The sequence below is a fragment of the Hibiscus syriacus genome, unplaced genomic scaffold (genome assembly GCF_006381635.1).
Source record: "Hibiscus syriacus cultivar Baekdansim isolate YM2019G1 unplaced genomic scaffold, ASM638163v2 tig00116964_pilon, whole genome shotgun sequence".
NCBI classification, from domain to species: domain Eukaryota; kingdom Viridiplantae; phylum Streptophyta; class Magnoliopsida; order Malvales; family Malvaceae; genus Hibiscus; species Hibiscus syriacus.
The window spans coordinates 52,321-69,382 of record NW_024063489.1 but is presented as its reverse complement, the minus strand read 5'-3'; the positions used below and the strand labels follow the sequence as shown (position 1 = coordinate 69,382).

Below are 17,062 nucleotides of genomic sequence, written 5' to 3'. Positions count from 1 at the left end.
CTTGATTTTTTGCTAAGTGAATAGCGCTCTGATTGTCACAATAGAGACTAATGTGACTTTGAACAACTCCCAAGTCTTCCATCAACCAGTTAAGCCAAATTGCTTCCTCTACAGTCTCTGAAACTGCTATGTATTCTGTCTCTATAGTAAACAAAGCCACTGTAGATTGCAAAGTAGACTTACAACTTACTGGGGCTTTAGCAAGAGTAAACAAATACCCAATAGTTGATCGACGCTTATTCAAATCACCAGCATAGTCAGAATCAACATATCCAACCACACATTGACCAATTGATTCATTCTATTAAAAAAACTAAACCAACATCCACAGTTTGTTGGAGATACCGTAGAATCCATTTCACAGCTTGCCAATATCCTTTTCCAGGATCATGCATATACCTGCTCACAACTCCAACTGCTTGTGAAATGTCAGGATGTGTACACACCATTGCATACATCAACCTCCCAACTGCATTAGTATATGGAACTTTTGCCATATACTCTCATTCTTCGTTATTTTTAGGAGATAACTGAGAACTAAGTTTCAAATGAGAAGCTAGTGGGATACTTACATGTTTGGTATTTTCATTCATGCCAAAACATTGTAATACCTTTCTCAGATACTACTTCTGAGCTAAACAAAGCTTCCCTCTCTGCCTATCTCTGCTTATCTCCATACCAAAAATATTCTTGGCCTCACCTAGATCTTTCATCTTAAACTCGTGATTCAACCGAGCCTCTATCTCCTGACTCTTCGAAGTGATCAACATATCGTCAACATACAAGAGAAGATAAATGAAAGATCCATCTTTGAGCTTTTTCAAATACACACAATGATCATATTTTCTTCTAGTGTACTTTTGCCTCCTTATAAATCTATCAAATCGCTTGTACCACTGCCTCGGAGATAGTTTCAATCCATATAGCGATTTCTTCAGCTTACAGACCCATTTCTCACAACCACCATCTTTGTATCCTTATAGCTGAGTTATATAGATCTCATCTTCTAAATCACCGTGCAAGAAAACCTTCTTTACATCAAGTTGAGCTAGCTCCAAATTCAACTATGCTACCAAGACCAACATTATTCTAATAGAGGAATGTTTCATAACAAGGGAAAATACTTCATTGTAGTCGATTTCCTCCTTTTGAGCGTAGCCTTTAGCTACCAACATTGCGTTGTAGCGAACATCTTTCTTGCTATGAGATCCATATTTCTTTGCAAATACCCACTTGCATCCAATTGCTCTTTTACCTTTCGATAATTGTGCCAGTTTCCAAGTATTGTTCTTTTGGAGAGATTACATTTCTTCATCCATGAAACTTTCCCACTTATCACTTTCCAAGCTTTGTATTGTTTCTTGGTAAGTGATAGGGATATCATCATCAACAACTGGAAGAGCATAGGCCACCATATCAACAAATCGAGCATGTCTATGAATTTCTCTCCTTGGCCTTATAATTGCAAGTGGTTTTGGTGTCTCCAAAGGTTCTTGGGTTTGAACCTCTTCATCTTCTAATTCTTCTATTAGATTTGAAGAATCAACTACATCAACTTTTGGGATCATCGTCTGCTGAAACTCCACATATTTTGGAGTATGCTCCACCTGCTGCGGAGTACTACTTGTCTGGACAGCTTCATTTGTTACCTTCTTTACTAGGGCAGATTCATCAAAGGTAACATCTCTGCTACAAATTATCTTCTTGGTGTCTAAACACCAAAGGCGGAATCCCTTCGCTCCATGGGTGATTCACATAAAGAGAGCCTTCTTTGGTCTCGGATCAAGCTTGGATTCCTTCATATGATAATAAGCAGTGGATCCAAATACATGTAAGGAATCATAATCAGTACCAAGTTTTTCAGACCATACCTCAAATGGTGTTTTTCCTTCTATCGCTGATGATGGCAGACGATTGATGAGATGACCAGCATATGTCACATCCTTAGCCCAAAATGCCTTACTTAACCTAGCATTAGACAACATACATCGAAATTTCTCCAATAGTGTTCGATTCATATGCTCTGTCACCCCATTCTGTTGTGGTGTATTTCTAACAGTGAAGTGTCGAACAATACCAAACTCATGGAAAATGTCAAAGAATGTGTCACTTTTATATTCCCTTCCATTGTCCGTCCTAATACGTTTGATCTTTCTACCTGTCTAGTTCTCGATCATATTTTTTCATTTAAGGAAAATTCGAAGCACTTCATCTTTAGACTTCATCAGATACACCCAAACTCTTTTAAAAAGTCATCTACAAAAGTTACAAAATAACGGTTTCCTCCCAAAGATGATGATGATGTCTTTGAAGGACCATATACATCTGAGTGAATATAATCCACAATACACTTTGTATTATGTATAGTGGTGCCAAACTTCATTATCTTTTGCTTTCCCAGAACACAATGCTCACAAAATTTCAATTTGCAAGCCTTTGCACATTTCAACCATCATTTCTTTGCCAGAATTTGCAAGGATTTCCTTCCAGCATGTCCCAACCGCATATGCCATAACTGGGTTGTGTCCAAATCATCACCTCCGAAAGTTGTTGCAACTGCTCCAATAATTGTACTACCTTGGTAGTAATGTGAATTATTTTTTTCTGATGCCCTTCATCATCACAAGTGCGCCAGATGTGACTTTTAAAACTCCATCTCTCATAGTGACTACTGAGCCTTTAGATTCCAAGGCTCCCAACGAGATGAGATTTTTCTTCAAACTGTGCACGTATCGGACATTAGTCAGAACTCTAGTTGATCCATCTTGATTCTTCAATCGAATTGAATTTATCCCAATAGTTTTACAGGCATTGTCATTACCCATATAAACAACTTATGCATTTAGTTATACTAAATCGGAGAACTACTCCCGATAAGGGATATATGATAAGTACAACCCGAATCTAATATCCACTCATCTGAATAGAATGTTGTTGATGAAGCAACCAATGGTATGTTAGATTCATTTGCATCATGCTCTGCAAAACATGCATCTGGAGCATCATTTCCTTTCTTTTTCAGCTTCGGACAATCTTTCTTCTAATGACCTTTCTCATGACAAAAGGCACATTCATCTTTTCCCAGTCCGAACTTCAACTTTGATCTCCCTCTCCTCTTTGGCTTTTGATTTTTCGAGTGACCTCTTGCCACCATGATCTCCACTACTTCGTACTTTCTCTCTTTCTTGGTTTTCTTTCTGAGCTCATAACTATACAAAGCAACAGTTACATCTTTAAGGGTAACATTATCCTTACCATGAAGTAACGTTGTCTAAAGGTGCTCAAATTCATCTGGAAGAGATGACAACAACATCAAACCCAAATCTTCATCTTTGAAGGTTTCATCCATGCCCAATAAGTCTGCCACTAGCTCATTGAATGCAGTGATATGTTCATTCATTCTGGTGCTTGGTTGATAATCAAATCTGAACAATCTTTTCTTCATGTGGAGACGATTCTGAGAGTTTTTCTTTAGGAATTTTTCCTCCAATACTTTCTACATCTTACTTGCAGAAGTCTCGTTCTTGTAGCCATACTTTTGCTCCCTGAAAAGACAAGATCGAATCATGTTGTACGCCAAACGATTGATTGTTCCCCAGTCTTTCTCCTCCATATATTCGGACTTTTCTTCCTCAATGACGATATCTAGACCTTGTTGGAATAAAGCGTCTAATACCTCGTATTGCCACATGCCAAAATGATCAGATCCATCGAACAACTCCACCGAAAAATTTGCATTTGACATCATCCTCCTCACTGGTCCAGATGAAGAGCTTTGATGTCTCAACTGATCTGTATTTTGACATTTTAATTTTAACAAACAATATTCAATAGCACGAACTGTATCTTTTCAGCACGAGGATAACCTCAACCGAAGCTTTGATGTTAATTGTTGGGGAAACTGGGTCATTTCCCACATAAACTTAGTTTCAAAATTGACCTAAAATATCAAGATCAAAATCATCAAAGGTTGCACAGCGGACAAACCCGTCAAACTATTGAATATTAAAACACAATGAAAAAATCGAATAAAGAACAATAAGGGAGAGAACACACTAAATTTACAAGGTTCGACGAGAATATCGTCTACTTCTCAAGCACCACACCAGATGATAACTTCACTATCAACAAATATACAACAAATAAAATTCTTTAGAATTCCCAAAGTGAGAGAATGAAGAAAATAAATGGAAGAGAGAACTTGTTTTGGGATGATTTCAAATGAAATACTTAGGCCTATTTATAGTTGAGTTTTAAGGACTAAACTTATAAATAACCAAATATTTTAGGGACCAAATATGAAATTCTCATGTGCAAAGTTGGCCACCTACCAAAGATGAATTTTTCAATAAGCTGGCCACCAACCAAGATAAAATTTCCAATAAGTTGGCCACCAACCAAGATGAATTTTCTAACTCGTCAAATTTGACAATTTACAAGCCAAACAAAACAGTGACTTCCTCGTCTTCTTCTGCTGTTATGTCTTCCGGTTTGTGTAACATCCGCAATACCGGGTTAGTGACTAAATTGTAAAATTCATAATTTGATGACTAAAACAAAATAATTGAATAATATTGTAATTTGGTATAAGGTTAAATTGCAAAGAAGAAAGAATAGAAGGATAGAATGGTCTTTTGCAAGGAAAAATAATTAAAGAAGTGATTTATATATTAGCTCCATGTGGAAGAGAAGAAAGAAAAACAAGGTTCTAGAGTTCTCTTCTTCTCTTCTTTTCTCCTAAACGTAAAGAGGTCAAAACAAAGGTGAGATTTTCCATGAGTTAATTGTTTGCTGAAATTTAAGTTTTGTTTTGATCCTTAGATGCTAATTAAGCTTAAGGAAAGCTTTATTTGCTTTAAAACAACAAGATGAAGGGTGCAGGAAGAATTAAAGATTAGGAGTTCTTGAATGAAATTTTGAAATAGAGTTAATATTGGAAATCAGAGGTTGAATTTGACTTGTCATCGACTTAATTAAGACATACGAAGTGTTAAAATTATATTTAGAACATGTTAGAAATTTAGGGAGATTCTTAAAATCTATGTAGAGGATTGGATTTTTAAGTTTAAGAGGTATTGAATGGGTATTAATTAGTTTAAGTAGGTATATGCGAGTTAAGGATATAAAAAGAGGGGAAATATAAAGTGTTGAGAAGATTATGAAGAGATTTTCGTGCTAAAATAACATTTCGGGGCTATGTGCATCGATGCACATTCAATGTGTATCGATGCATCAAGGGTAAAAACCCAGAAATTGTTTAGTGTGCATCGATGCACATGAAGTGTATCGATGCACTCCTTTAAAATAAAAAACATCGAATGTCATCAGTGTATCGATGCACAAGTGGTGCATCGATTCACCCCCTAAAATACAAATATCGAATGGGATTTATTTTCTGATGCATAGTTAGTGCATCGTTGCACCCGTTAAGGGATGCATCGATACATGGTGTAGTGCATCGATGCATACCTTCATTAAAAGATAAAAATAGCTTTCTTTTTAGCCTAAGGAGTGATAGTTTAGAATATATTAATTAGTATACTGTTTAGTACCAATGTATTACTATGTAGATATAGAACGTAATTTCGTTCCGGAACAAACAAAGGATTATGATCAAGTCAAAATAAGCAAGGCCAAGGTGAGTGCATATCCTAGATGAAATGGAATTGAGATAAGACTTGCGATAAGTCTATATCTTATCATTGAATTTATGATTCTATATTCATGCACATGCATAGATATATAAATGTTAACATTATAGTGATTCCATGCATTTTTCATTCATGATTAACATTATATTATATGAATGAATGTCGTTATCAGAGAATTTTTCCAGGTATGTGAAATAATGAAAATGATTATATGAAGTGACTTATGTGTTTACATGGACAGTGATGAAAGAGATATGAAATGAGAAATATATTTATAATGAAGCCCATGTTAGTTAATATGAGAGCTGTAGGTATAATTACCATGCCAAGAGTCGAGAGATTGTCAGTGGTCCTTCGGGACATAGTGGTTCTTCGGAACAATCTGTGGTCCTTCGGGACATAGTGGTCCTTCGGGACAAATATTCAATGCCCCTTAAGGGAATTATACGAGCTATGGTGACAACATAGTACACAAGTTCTATGTACTCACATACCTTTGTTCTCAATAATGTACATGGGCAATCCAAAGATAAATTAAAGTGAAATTAGAATAAAAATGTATGTTTTATATGTGCATGTTATCATCGTATATGTTATAGTGTAATAAATATATGCAAGTCAAAATGTCATGATCAATGGTAAGAATGCATGTTCATAAATTCATTATTATACATGTGTATACATATATTTATGTTATGCCTCACTAAGTCTGTGACTTAGCGTATAAGTAATTTACACGTAGGTACCAAGAATCGAGAAGAACATAAATAGGAGTGGCAAGAACAGCAGCACTGCTAGAAGATCAGATAAGAAGTAACTGATAAAGTAGGTATTTTGTTGTGTATAGTGTGTTGGCATGTAAGAAAAGTGTTAGTTACAAATGCTCTGATCAGTTTTGTCTTGCTTTAGTTAACTTGTGTAAAGTAACAATGTTATTTTAATGAAAGTTTTAAATTTCCTTGATTTTTCGTCAAGAATCAAAGTTTGAAAAGTCAATGTGACACATCATACTCGTATCCAGGTTGGGTACGAGTTGAGGGTGTTACATTTAATGGTATCAGAGCTACGGTTTAGTCGATCCTCGGCATAAACTAAAGTCTAGAGTGTCCTATAAAGTATACATGCCAACAAAATAGTGAAAACTTCTGATATGATATAATAGTAAGTATGATGTTTTGCTGATAGAATGATATAGGTATGTTTTTATAGATGTCCGGACATAGTAGCTCTAGAAGTGAAGCGGGAGATGATAGACCCGCTGAAAGTAGCAATTCACCTGTCCTGGCCAGACAGAGTGAAGATCAGGCACCCTATGGAGTGTCTATAAGTGATCAAGATGTGTTCTTCAGAACACTGGACGCGGTATTGGCGTGTTTTCAACCTTCTGTTACTTCAACTCCAAGAATGAATATTGTAAAGGAGTTGAAGGGTTTAGGAATACCAGAGTTTAGAGGTGAAGCCGAAGAAGGTCCTGTTACTGCGGATCTTTGGCTTAATGATGTAAAAATCATGCTTGAGGGACTTCATTGTTCCGATGCTGATAAGATAGATTGAGTTGCTGAAAGGGCAAGCAAGGATTTGGTGGACCAACATTACATTGAGAATGACTAGTGATAAGGTAATACGGTCCTTGTTCTTAAAGAAATTTAAACATAAATACATCGGAGATCAATTCATCCGACAAATGAAGCAAGAGTTCATGAACTTGAAGCAATTGAATCGTACAGTGTATGAGTACGAATGTGAATTCAACAAGTTGAGCCGCTTCGCTGCTGAGTTAATTCCTACAGAAAAGAATATTTGTGATTGGTTCGTGGAAGGTTTACGTCCAAGACTGAAGGAAATGTTAATTGTGTTAAATCTATCCTCATTTCAAAAAGTGGTGAATCATGCTAAAGCTCTAGAAAGAGCTCAGAATGAAAGGTTTGGAGATTCTCGGGTTCAGACATAAAAAAGAACAGGTGCATCATCGAGTTCGACACCATCAAAAGGGGCAGAGATGCTGGTCCTCGACCCCAAGCGAGATCAGAGTCAGTTACACCCTCTACAAGGGTATCAAATCAGATGAGGGGTCAATAGACACAATCAGTGGGATCTGGAGCTGGAAGATCTAACCTGAGCCAAGTCAGACAATGTCCACATTGTGGAAGGAACCATTCGGGGATATATAGAATGATTTTTGGAGCCTGTTTTAAATGTAGGGACACCAGACATTTTGTTCGGGATTGTCCCATGTTAGCGGGTGAATCTGCTCAGCCAGAGAGGTCTGCCTCGGCTACACAGAGAGGAAGAGGTAGAGGTAGAGGAAGAAGTCACTCAGAATCCTAGACTCCACAAGAGATACGCTCCACAGCTCGGGTGTATAATCTCAAGACTAGAGAGGATAGAGATGACCTAGAAATAATAGCAGATATCTTTCAGTTGTATGACAAGAATGTGTTTGTATTGATTGATTCGGGGTCTACATATTCTTACATTTGCAGTAAGTTAGTGAAAGAATTAAATATTCCGTTAGAATCTACTAGCAGTGAGGTAATAGTGACTAATCCGTTAGGACGCAGTGCTCGAGTCAATATGGTGTGTCGAGGGTGTCCCATACGGATTCAAGGAATTGAATTCCCTGCTAATCTGATGGAATTACCTTTTGACAAATTTGAGGTGATACTGGGAATGGACTAGTTATATCTGGGAATGGACTAGTTATATCATTACTATGCTAATATTGACTGTAGACTGAAAAGAGTAACGTTGAGAAGTACAAAAGGGGTAGAAGTTGTGGTATTTAGTGAAGGATAGAACCCGTTGGCTAATGCAATATCAGTTATGTCGGCAAGGAAGTTGTTGATACAGGGATGTCAAGGGTTTATTGCTAGTGTGCTGGATGTGAGAGTAAAAGATATAGGGATTGAAGAAATTCCTATAGTCAGAGAGTTTTCTGACGTTTTTCCTACAGAGTTATCGGGTTTGCCTCAAGATAGAGAGGTAGAATTTCATATTGAAGTAATGCCGGGAACTACACCTATTGCCATGTCACTATACAGAATGGCCCCAAAAGAGTTACAAGAATTAAAGATCTAATTATAAGAATTACTGGAAAGGGTTTATCAGACCGAGTGTCTCACCATGGGGAGCTCCAGTTTTGTTCGTCAAAAAAAAAGATGGATCCATGCGTATTTGCATTGATTATAGGCAACTCAATAAAGTGACCATCAAGAATAAGTATCCCCTTCCCAGAATTGATGATTTGTTTGATCAGTTAAAGGGAGCTTCAGTGTTTTCGAAGATTGATTTACGTTCTGGGTACCATCAATTGAAGATTCAAGATAAAGATATTCCAAAGACAACATTCAGAACGAGATATGATCACTATGAGTTTATCGTAATGTCGTTTGGAGTTACAAATGCTCCATCTGCTTTCATGGATCTTATGAATCGAATATTTCAACCCTATTTGGATCGATTCATTGCAGTATTCATTGACGATATTTTAGTGTATTCGAAGTCGGAAGAAGAGCATAGTTCGCATTTGAAGATCGTTCTACAGACTTTGAGAGAAAAGAAGCTTTATGTCAAACTCTCCAAATGTGAATTCTGGTTAAAGGAAATGACATTTCTTGGACATGTAATTTCTGTAGAAGGGATTCGAGTAGATCCTCAAAAGATTAAAGGTATTTTAGAGTGAGAAATTCCAAAGAATGTGTCAGAAGTTCAGAGTTTTCTAGGGTTAGTTGGCTATTATCGAAGGTTCGTTAAAAACTTTTCGATAATAACATTACCCCTAACCAAGTTATTGAGGAAAGAGGTAAAATTTGCTTGGACTCCGGAGTACCAAGAGAGTTTTGAAAAGTTAAAGAAGATTTTGACAGAAGCTCCAGCCTAAGTTCAACCCGAGTTTGACAAGAACTTTGTAGTGTACAGTGATGCGTCTCATAATGCAAGAAGGCAAAGTGGTCTATGCTTCGAGGCAATTAAAACCACATGAGAAGAATTATCCAACACATGATCTGGAGATGACGACAGTAGTGTTCTCTCTTAAGATCTGACGTCACTATTTGTATGGTGAGCGATGCTACTTGTATACGGATCATAAGAGTTTGAAATATTTGATGACTCAGAAGAAGTTAAATTTAAGACAACGAAGATGGGTGAAATTCTTAAAGGATTATGATGTAGTGATTGATTTTCATCCGGGGAAAGCGAATGTGGTAGCGGATGCCTTAAGTCGAAAGATGTTTGCAGCCTTAAGAGCTTTGGATGCCAGACTATCATTAAGAGGAGACGGTGCCATATGTGCAGAATTGACTCTCAAGCCATTATGGCTAGATCAAATTAAAGAATTGCAAGCTAGAGATGAAAAGTGTTTAAAGAAGTTATAATAGATAAGGAATGGAGAGGCTACGGATTATGAAATGAAAGCTGATTGGAACCTATATTATCAAGGGAGGCTGGTGATTCCAAATGATGATGAGTTGAAGAAAGATTTGTTAACGGAAGCTCATTGTAGTCCATTGACTATGCATCCGGGAGGAAATAAAATGTATATGGATCTCAAGAGTCGATATTGGTGGTCGGGAATGAAGAGAGACGTTACGGAATTCGTATCCAAATGTTTGGTGTGTCAGCAAGTCAAAGTTGAACATCAGGTTCCGTCCAGACTGTTACAACCTATGTCTATTCCTCAGTGAAAATGGGAGAATGTAACAATCGATTTTTTAACGGGGTTACCTTTGACCCCGAATAAAAGAGATTCCATTTGGGTGAATGTAGACAGATTGACTAAGTCATTTTATTCCTGTACGAGTTGACTTTTCCATGGATAAGTATGTTGAATTGTATATCAGGGAGGTTATACATCTACATGGTGTACCTGTTTCTATTGTTTCAGATCAAGATCCTACATTGATGTCACGGTTTTGGAAATCATTACATAAAGCGTTGGGAGCTCGGTTGAATTATAGTACATCGTTTTATCCATAAACCGATGGGTAATCCGAGAGAACAATCCAAATTTTGGAGGATATATTGAGAGCTTGTGTTATCGAGTTTAAAGGTTCATGGGAAAGGTACTTGCCTCTTGCAGAATTCGCGTACAACAATAGTTATCAATCAAGCATCAAAATGGCACCTTATTAAGCTCTTTATGGAAGAAGATGTCGTACACCTCTAAATTAGTTCGAGCTTAAAGACAAAGAAATTCTTGGTCCGGAGTTGATCCAGGAAGTGGAAGAAAAGGTTCAAGTAATTCAAAGTAATATCAAAGCAGCAGCTGATAGACAGAAATCATACGCGGATCTAAAGAGAAAGGAGATCAAATATCAAATAGGAGATAAAGTGTTTCTCAAAGTGTCTCCTTGGAAGAAGGTTTTGAGATTTGGTCGAAGAGGAAAGTTAAGTCCTCAATTCATTGGACCTTATGAGATTGTAAAGAGAGTTGAACCAGTAGCATATCAATTGACATTACCACCTGAAATGGAAAAGATTCATGATATCTTCCATGTCTCAATGCTTCGGAAGTATAGATCTGATCCCTCCCACATTGTGACTCCAGAAGATATCAAGATTCAACCGGATTTAACATATGAGGAAGAACTAGTTCAAATTTTAGCTCATGAGATTAAACAATTAAGGAACAAGACTATTCCATTAGTCAAAGTATTGTGGAGAAATCACAAAGTAGAGGAAGCAACATGGGAGCGTGAAGAGGATATGAGGAATCAGTACCCCCATCTTTTCGTGTAATGAAAATTTAAGGACGAATTTTCTTTAGGGGGAGATTTGTAACATCCCCAATACCAGGTTAGTGACTAAATTCAGAATTTGATGACTAAAACAGAATAATTGAATAGTATTGTAATTTGGTATAAGGTTCAATTGCAAAGAAGAAAGAATAGAATGATAGAATGGTCTTTTGCAAGGAAAAATAATTAAAGAAGGGATTTATATATTAGCTCTACGAAGAGAAGAAACAAAAACAAGGTTCCAGAGTTCTCTTCTTCTCTTATTTTCTCCTAAACGTGAAGAGGTCAAAACAAATGTGAGATTTTTCATGAGTTAATAGTTTGCTGAAATTTAAGTTTTTTTTTATCCTTAGATGCTAATTAAGCTTAAGGAAAGCTTAATTTGCTTTAAAACAATAAGATGAAAGGTGTAGGAAGAATTAAAGATTAGGAGTTCTTGAATGAAATTTTGAAATAAAGTTCATATTGGAAATCGGAGGTTGAATTTGACTTGTCATCGACTTAATTAAGACATACGAAGTGTTAAAATTAGATTTAGAACATGTTGGAAATTGATAGAGATTCTTAAAATCTATGTGGATGATTGGATTTTTAAGTTTAAGAGGTATTGAATGGGTATTAATTAGTTTAAGTAGGTATATGCGAGTTAAGGATATAAAAAGAGGGGAAATATAAAGTGTTGAGAAGATTATGAAGAGATTTTTGCGCTAAAATAACATTTTTAGACTATGTGCATCGATGCACATTCAATGTGTATCGATGCATCAAGGGTAAAAACCCAGAAATTGTTCAATGCATCAAGTGTATCGATGCACTCCTTTAAAATAAAAACATCGAATGTCATCAGTGTATCGATGCACCCCTTAAAATACAAACATTGAATGGGATTTATGTACCGATGCATAGTTAGTGCATCGATGCACCCGTTAAGGGATGCATCGATACATGGTGTAGTGCATCGATGCATACCTTTATTAAAAGATAAAAATAGCTTTCGTTTTTGCCTAAGGAGTGATAGTTTAGAATATATTAATTAGTATACTGATTAGTATCAATGTATTACTATGTAGATATAGAACGTAATTTTGTTCTGGAACAAACAAAGGATTAGGATCAAGTCAAAATAAGCAAGGCCAAGGTGAGTGCATATCCTAAATGAAATGGAATTGAGATAAAACTTGCGATAAGTCTATCTCTTATCATTGAATTTATGATTCTATATTCATGCACATGAATACATATATAAATGTTAATGTTATAGTGATTCCATGCATTTTTCATTCATGATTAACATGATATTATATGAATGAATGCCATTATCAGAGAATTCTTCCAGGTATGTGAAATAATGAAAATGATCATATGAAGTGACTTATGTGTTTACATGGACAGTGATGAAAGAGATATGAAATGAGAAATGTATTTATAATGAAGCCCATCTTAGTTAATACAAGAGTTGTAGGTATAATTGGCATGCCAAGAGTCGAGGGATTGTCAGTGGTCCTTCGGGACATAGTGGTTCTTTGGAACAATCAGTGGTCCTTCGGGACAAATATTCAGTGCCCCTTGAGGGAATTATACGAGTTGTGGTGACAGCATAGTGCACAACCTCTATGTACTCACATACCTTTGTTCTCAATAATGTACATGGGTAATCCAAAGATAAATTAAACTGAAATTAGCATAAAAAAAGTATGTTTTATATGTGCATGTTATCATCATATATGTTATATTGTAATAAATATATGCAAGTCGAAATGTCATGATCAATGGTAAGAATGCATGTTCATAAATTCATTGTTATACATGTGTATACATATATTTATGTTATGCCTCACTAAGTCTGTAACTTAGCGTGTAAGTGATTTACACGCACGTACCATGAATAGAGAAGAACATAAAATAGGAGTGACAAGAACATCATAACTGCTAGAAGATCAGATCAGAAGTAACTGATAAAGTAGGTATTTTGTTGTGTATAGTGTGTTGGCATGTAAGAAAAGTGTTAGTTACAAATGCTCTGATCAGTTTTGTCTTGTTTTGGTTAACTTGTGTAAAGTAACAATGTTATTTTAATGAAATTTTTAAATTTCCTTGATTTTTCGTCAAGAGTCAAAGTTTGAAAAGTCAATGTGACACCTCATACTCGTATACGGGTCGGGTACGAGTTGAGGGTGTTACAGTTTGCGCCCTCATCATTGGACCAAGCCTACAGCTAGTATGTTTAAGTTGAATGTGGATTATGCCTGCCCAATACCTCATGCTTCCCCGACTGTTGGTATTCTTTTGCGTGATAGTGATGGCTTGGTTGTTGTTATTCGTGCTCTCCCTGTTCCTGATTATCGGGTGGCTAGAGTCGTGGAAGCGATGACAATTTGTCATGGTGATCATATGGTTGTGGAACTAGATTTGTCGACTGTTGTTGTTGAGAGTGACTCGTTGAATATGGTTCGTCAACTGGAGAACTTTACTGATGATCATTTTGTTCTTTGCTTTTACCTTGAGGAAGTTAAACAACTCCTTGATTCTCATCCTCATGTTTCAGTCCGTTTTGTTCGTCGAGAGGCCAATGGTGCAACCCATGCACTTGTCAATTATATTTCTACGACAAATATGTCGTTATATTTTCAGTATAATGTTCCAGAATGTGTTTCTTCTGTAGTTATGTCTGACATTGCTTTTCGTTAAAGTAGATCGTTTATTTTCAAAATAAATAAATAAATAATTTTATGTGTTTTTCTATTAAAAAAAGAATTTGATGTCATATAAATTATAATAGGTGAAAGGGTCATTTTTACTCTTGTAGTAGACCCAAATTATCATTTTCGTTTTAATTTAGTTCTTGAAGTTACTCAATTGTATCATTCTATACTCACTCATCATTTAAAACCCTAAATTAATAGTTTAAAGTTAGAGATTAGAATTTAGGGTTTAGGATTCAAAGATTATATAGTTTGAAGTTAGGGGTAGGATATTAAATGATGCAATTAAACAACTTTGAGTGCTAAATTGATGTGAAAATATGATAGAGATGAAAATGATAAATTGAGTTTACTACAGGGGCAAAAGTGACCCTTAAACCATTATAATAATATATTATCGAGTTGAATAATATTATTTATTAAAATGTTTCAAAATAAATTCGTTTGTTATAAATTTTAATGGTTGCATTAGAGTAGAAAATTTGATTTGATATGAACTTTTTAATATATATAAAATATAATTAGAAGAGATATATATAGTATTTGGATCCTAAACCATATATATATATATATACTTATTTTTATTTGCTTTTAACAGCTTATTCATTAAAAAATTATATATAAAAAAATCAATTTAGTATGTTAATGATCCATGACCATAAACTATTACCAATACCTAAATCCCAAAATAATCGTTCCCATATCACTCCTATGCGAAGTGTACTTGTGGCATCATACACGGAACCATGTCCCCGTAAATTTCCACGTGTAAACTTCGATCATTTTCATTATAATATATACACGTGGGAGCCTATGCAATGTCGATCAGTGTTGTCTATGCTGGCTGGAAAAGGGGCTCACATCAGATGCGAATGATTTATAAACCGTATCGTAGTCAGAAATTCGCCTGCTGCTGTTGATGATGGTTCTTCTGGTGCCCCGCTGTTAACTGGGCATACTCCGCCACGTTCCATACCTTCACCGAATTATCAAGGCTCCCACTGTACACAATCCACCGTGGCTCACTCCCCGATTCATGATCCTTTTCCACGGCCAAGCACTTCACCGGCCCCATATGACCCGTCAGCACGCAGAGGGATGTGTGGATGTTGCCGCCCTTCCGCCAAACACAGATAGTCTTATCAGCTGATCCACTAAAGACCAGATTCTCAGTCGCAGCGAGGCAAAGAACCGCCTGCTTGTGCCCATTAAGGACTCCGCCGTGGGCTAGTTGCTTTTCAACTTCCCAGAAATTGACTACACCGTCACTTGAGCCACAGTACAATACTGAACCCTTGGTGTTGATTACCAACGCCGTAACAGCACAGTCTTGTTTTATAAGAGTTTGGGACAACATATGCTTTGCTCCTTTCCTGTGTTGTTCCCTTTTCCACACTTTCACGGTTCCATCTGCGGAGCCCGTGAAAACCATTTCACTCAAGGTCGAAACCACGGAATTAACAGCGTCGTCGTGTGCCCGAATAGATTCAAGGCATTTGGAATCAGAAATCCTCCAAACTTTGAATGTCCCATCCCATGAAGCAGAGTAAAGTAGACCTTGTTCCCCATTCAAGCTCAAACATGACACCGCATCCGCATGTTTGATCCATAAAGACCTCTTATGCTTCACTTCCACGTAATTGCTTGGTTTAATGGAACTTTTAAGGACATCTTTGAGAGTTGGCAAAGTTCCAGTTCGTTTGTAAATGCTGGGGTCCTTGGGGGAGATTTTCCAAATACGAATCTTCCCATCTTGATGACCAGTAAAAATCTTTTGCTCGTATATCACAATGGCCTTAACCAACCCACTGTTTGATTTAAACCCCGTAAATTCTTTCAAGTTCTTCCACACACGAATGTTCTTACTATCGGAGCCGGTGTAAAGAAGATCCTTTGTGGCTGCCAAGGAATAAATGTGACCCTCTTCACGTGTAAGCGAGCCGATGAGACTGTTAGCCGGAACGTTGCCATTGTCGGAAGGGAGAGCGGAAGGTTTCATGAAAGAAGTGGTTTGGTTCCAGGGTGACATGGCCAAGGGTGAGCCTTCCAGGCTGGTCCTGTGGGATTCAAAAAGAGAAGGGCCGGAAGTTGAAGCGCTGCTATAACGTATGTACAAATCATCTTCACTCCCAGAAGCAGTGATGGACATGTTGGGATCGGAATGCGTAATGTTTCCATACTTGGATCTCGGAAAGCTATCAGGCTCTGCATACATTGTGCCCAATAAGTATAGATACAACAAAGAAGAAAATGTCTGGAAGAGATCTGAAAGGATATTAGTGTTATTAAACAAGTCCAAAGCGACGAGAGGAAATGGAAATGGTTGCATTTGCATCGAGGGCATACATATATTTGCAAGAACGGTACAGCGGATTTGGGGGTATCAGATTTTGGACAAGTGTTTGACCTAGTACATAGACAGAGGGGCATGGTCCACGGAATCCGGGTTCAGTTGCCTCATAGCGACGTTCTTGGTAGTTTTAAGGATTTAACTTGCTAATTCTTATTTCAAATGACGTTTGTTTATTTATTCGTTTAATTGGATAACTTATTTTTTTAATAAAAATTCGGAAATTATTGATAAGGATTTGAGTATAAAATTAGGATTTAACTTATTTCCTGTAAAACAACTTTTTACCTAAAATGACAAAAAAAAAGTTACAAGGAAAAACCAATAAAAAATAAAAGGAAAAAAAACTCACTTGATTTTTTACGGATCCTAACCACCTATGTCATCAACTGACGCCAGACAGAATAGTGATTATCCTAACCGCCTTTGCGCTGATCTGCCAACTCATGGTATCTCAGCGCCATCAACGTGCAATCTGACAGCTCAGCATCATCTGTCTCGGATCCCCCTGCATCATCAAGTGAATTGAACATTTAAGTTGTGATGTCAATTATTTTTTAAGAATGTAAAAAAAAAAAATTGCAACGTAATGGTATTAATATAATGTACATTATTTTGAAT

The 17,062-nt window shown here is 36.6% G+C and overlaps 2 protein-coding genes across 2 annotated transcripts; one reads left to right on the top strand and one right to left on the bottom strand.

Annotated features, from left to right (window-relative positions):
• The first annotated feature begins 13,609 nt into the window (after positions 1–13,609).
• Positions 13,610–14,077, top strand: LOC120190899. The gene has a single exon (XM_039193934.1). It carries the CDS (start codon positions 13,610–13,612, stop codon positions 14,075–14,077), a length of 468 nt encoding a protein of 155 aa, XP_039049865.1.
• A 729-nt stretch (positions 14,078–14,806) lies between these two features.
• Positions 14,807–16,306, bottom strand: LOC120190878 (protein JINGUBANG-like). The gene has a single exon (XM_039193920.1). It carries the CDS (start codon positions 16,304–16,306, stop codon positions 14,987–14,989), a length of 1,320 nt encoding a protein of 439 aa, XP_039049851.1. The 3' UTR covers positions 14,807–14,986.
• Positions 16,307–17,062: the final 756 nt, after the last annotated feature.

Coding starts and splice junctions, on each gene's coding strand:
- LOC120190899 (XM_039193934.1), top strand. CDS start 13,610: ATGTTTAAGTTGAATGTGGATTATGCCTGCCCAATACCTCATGCTTCC.
- LOC120190878 (XM_039193920.1), bottom strand. CDS start 16,306: ATGTATGCAGAGCCTGATAGCTTTCCGAGATCCAAGTATGGAAACATT.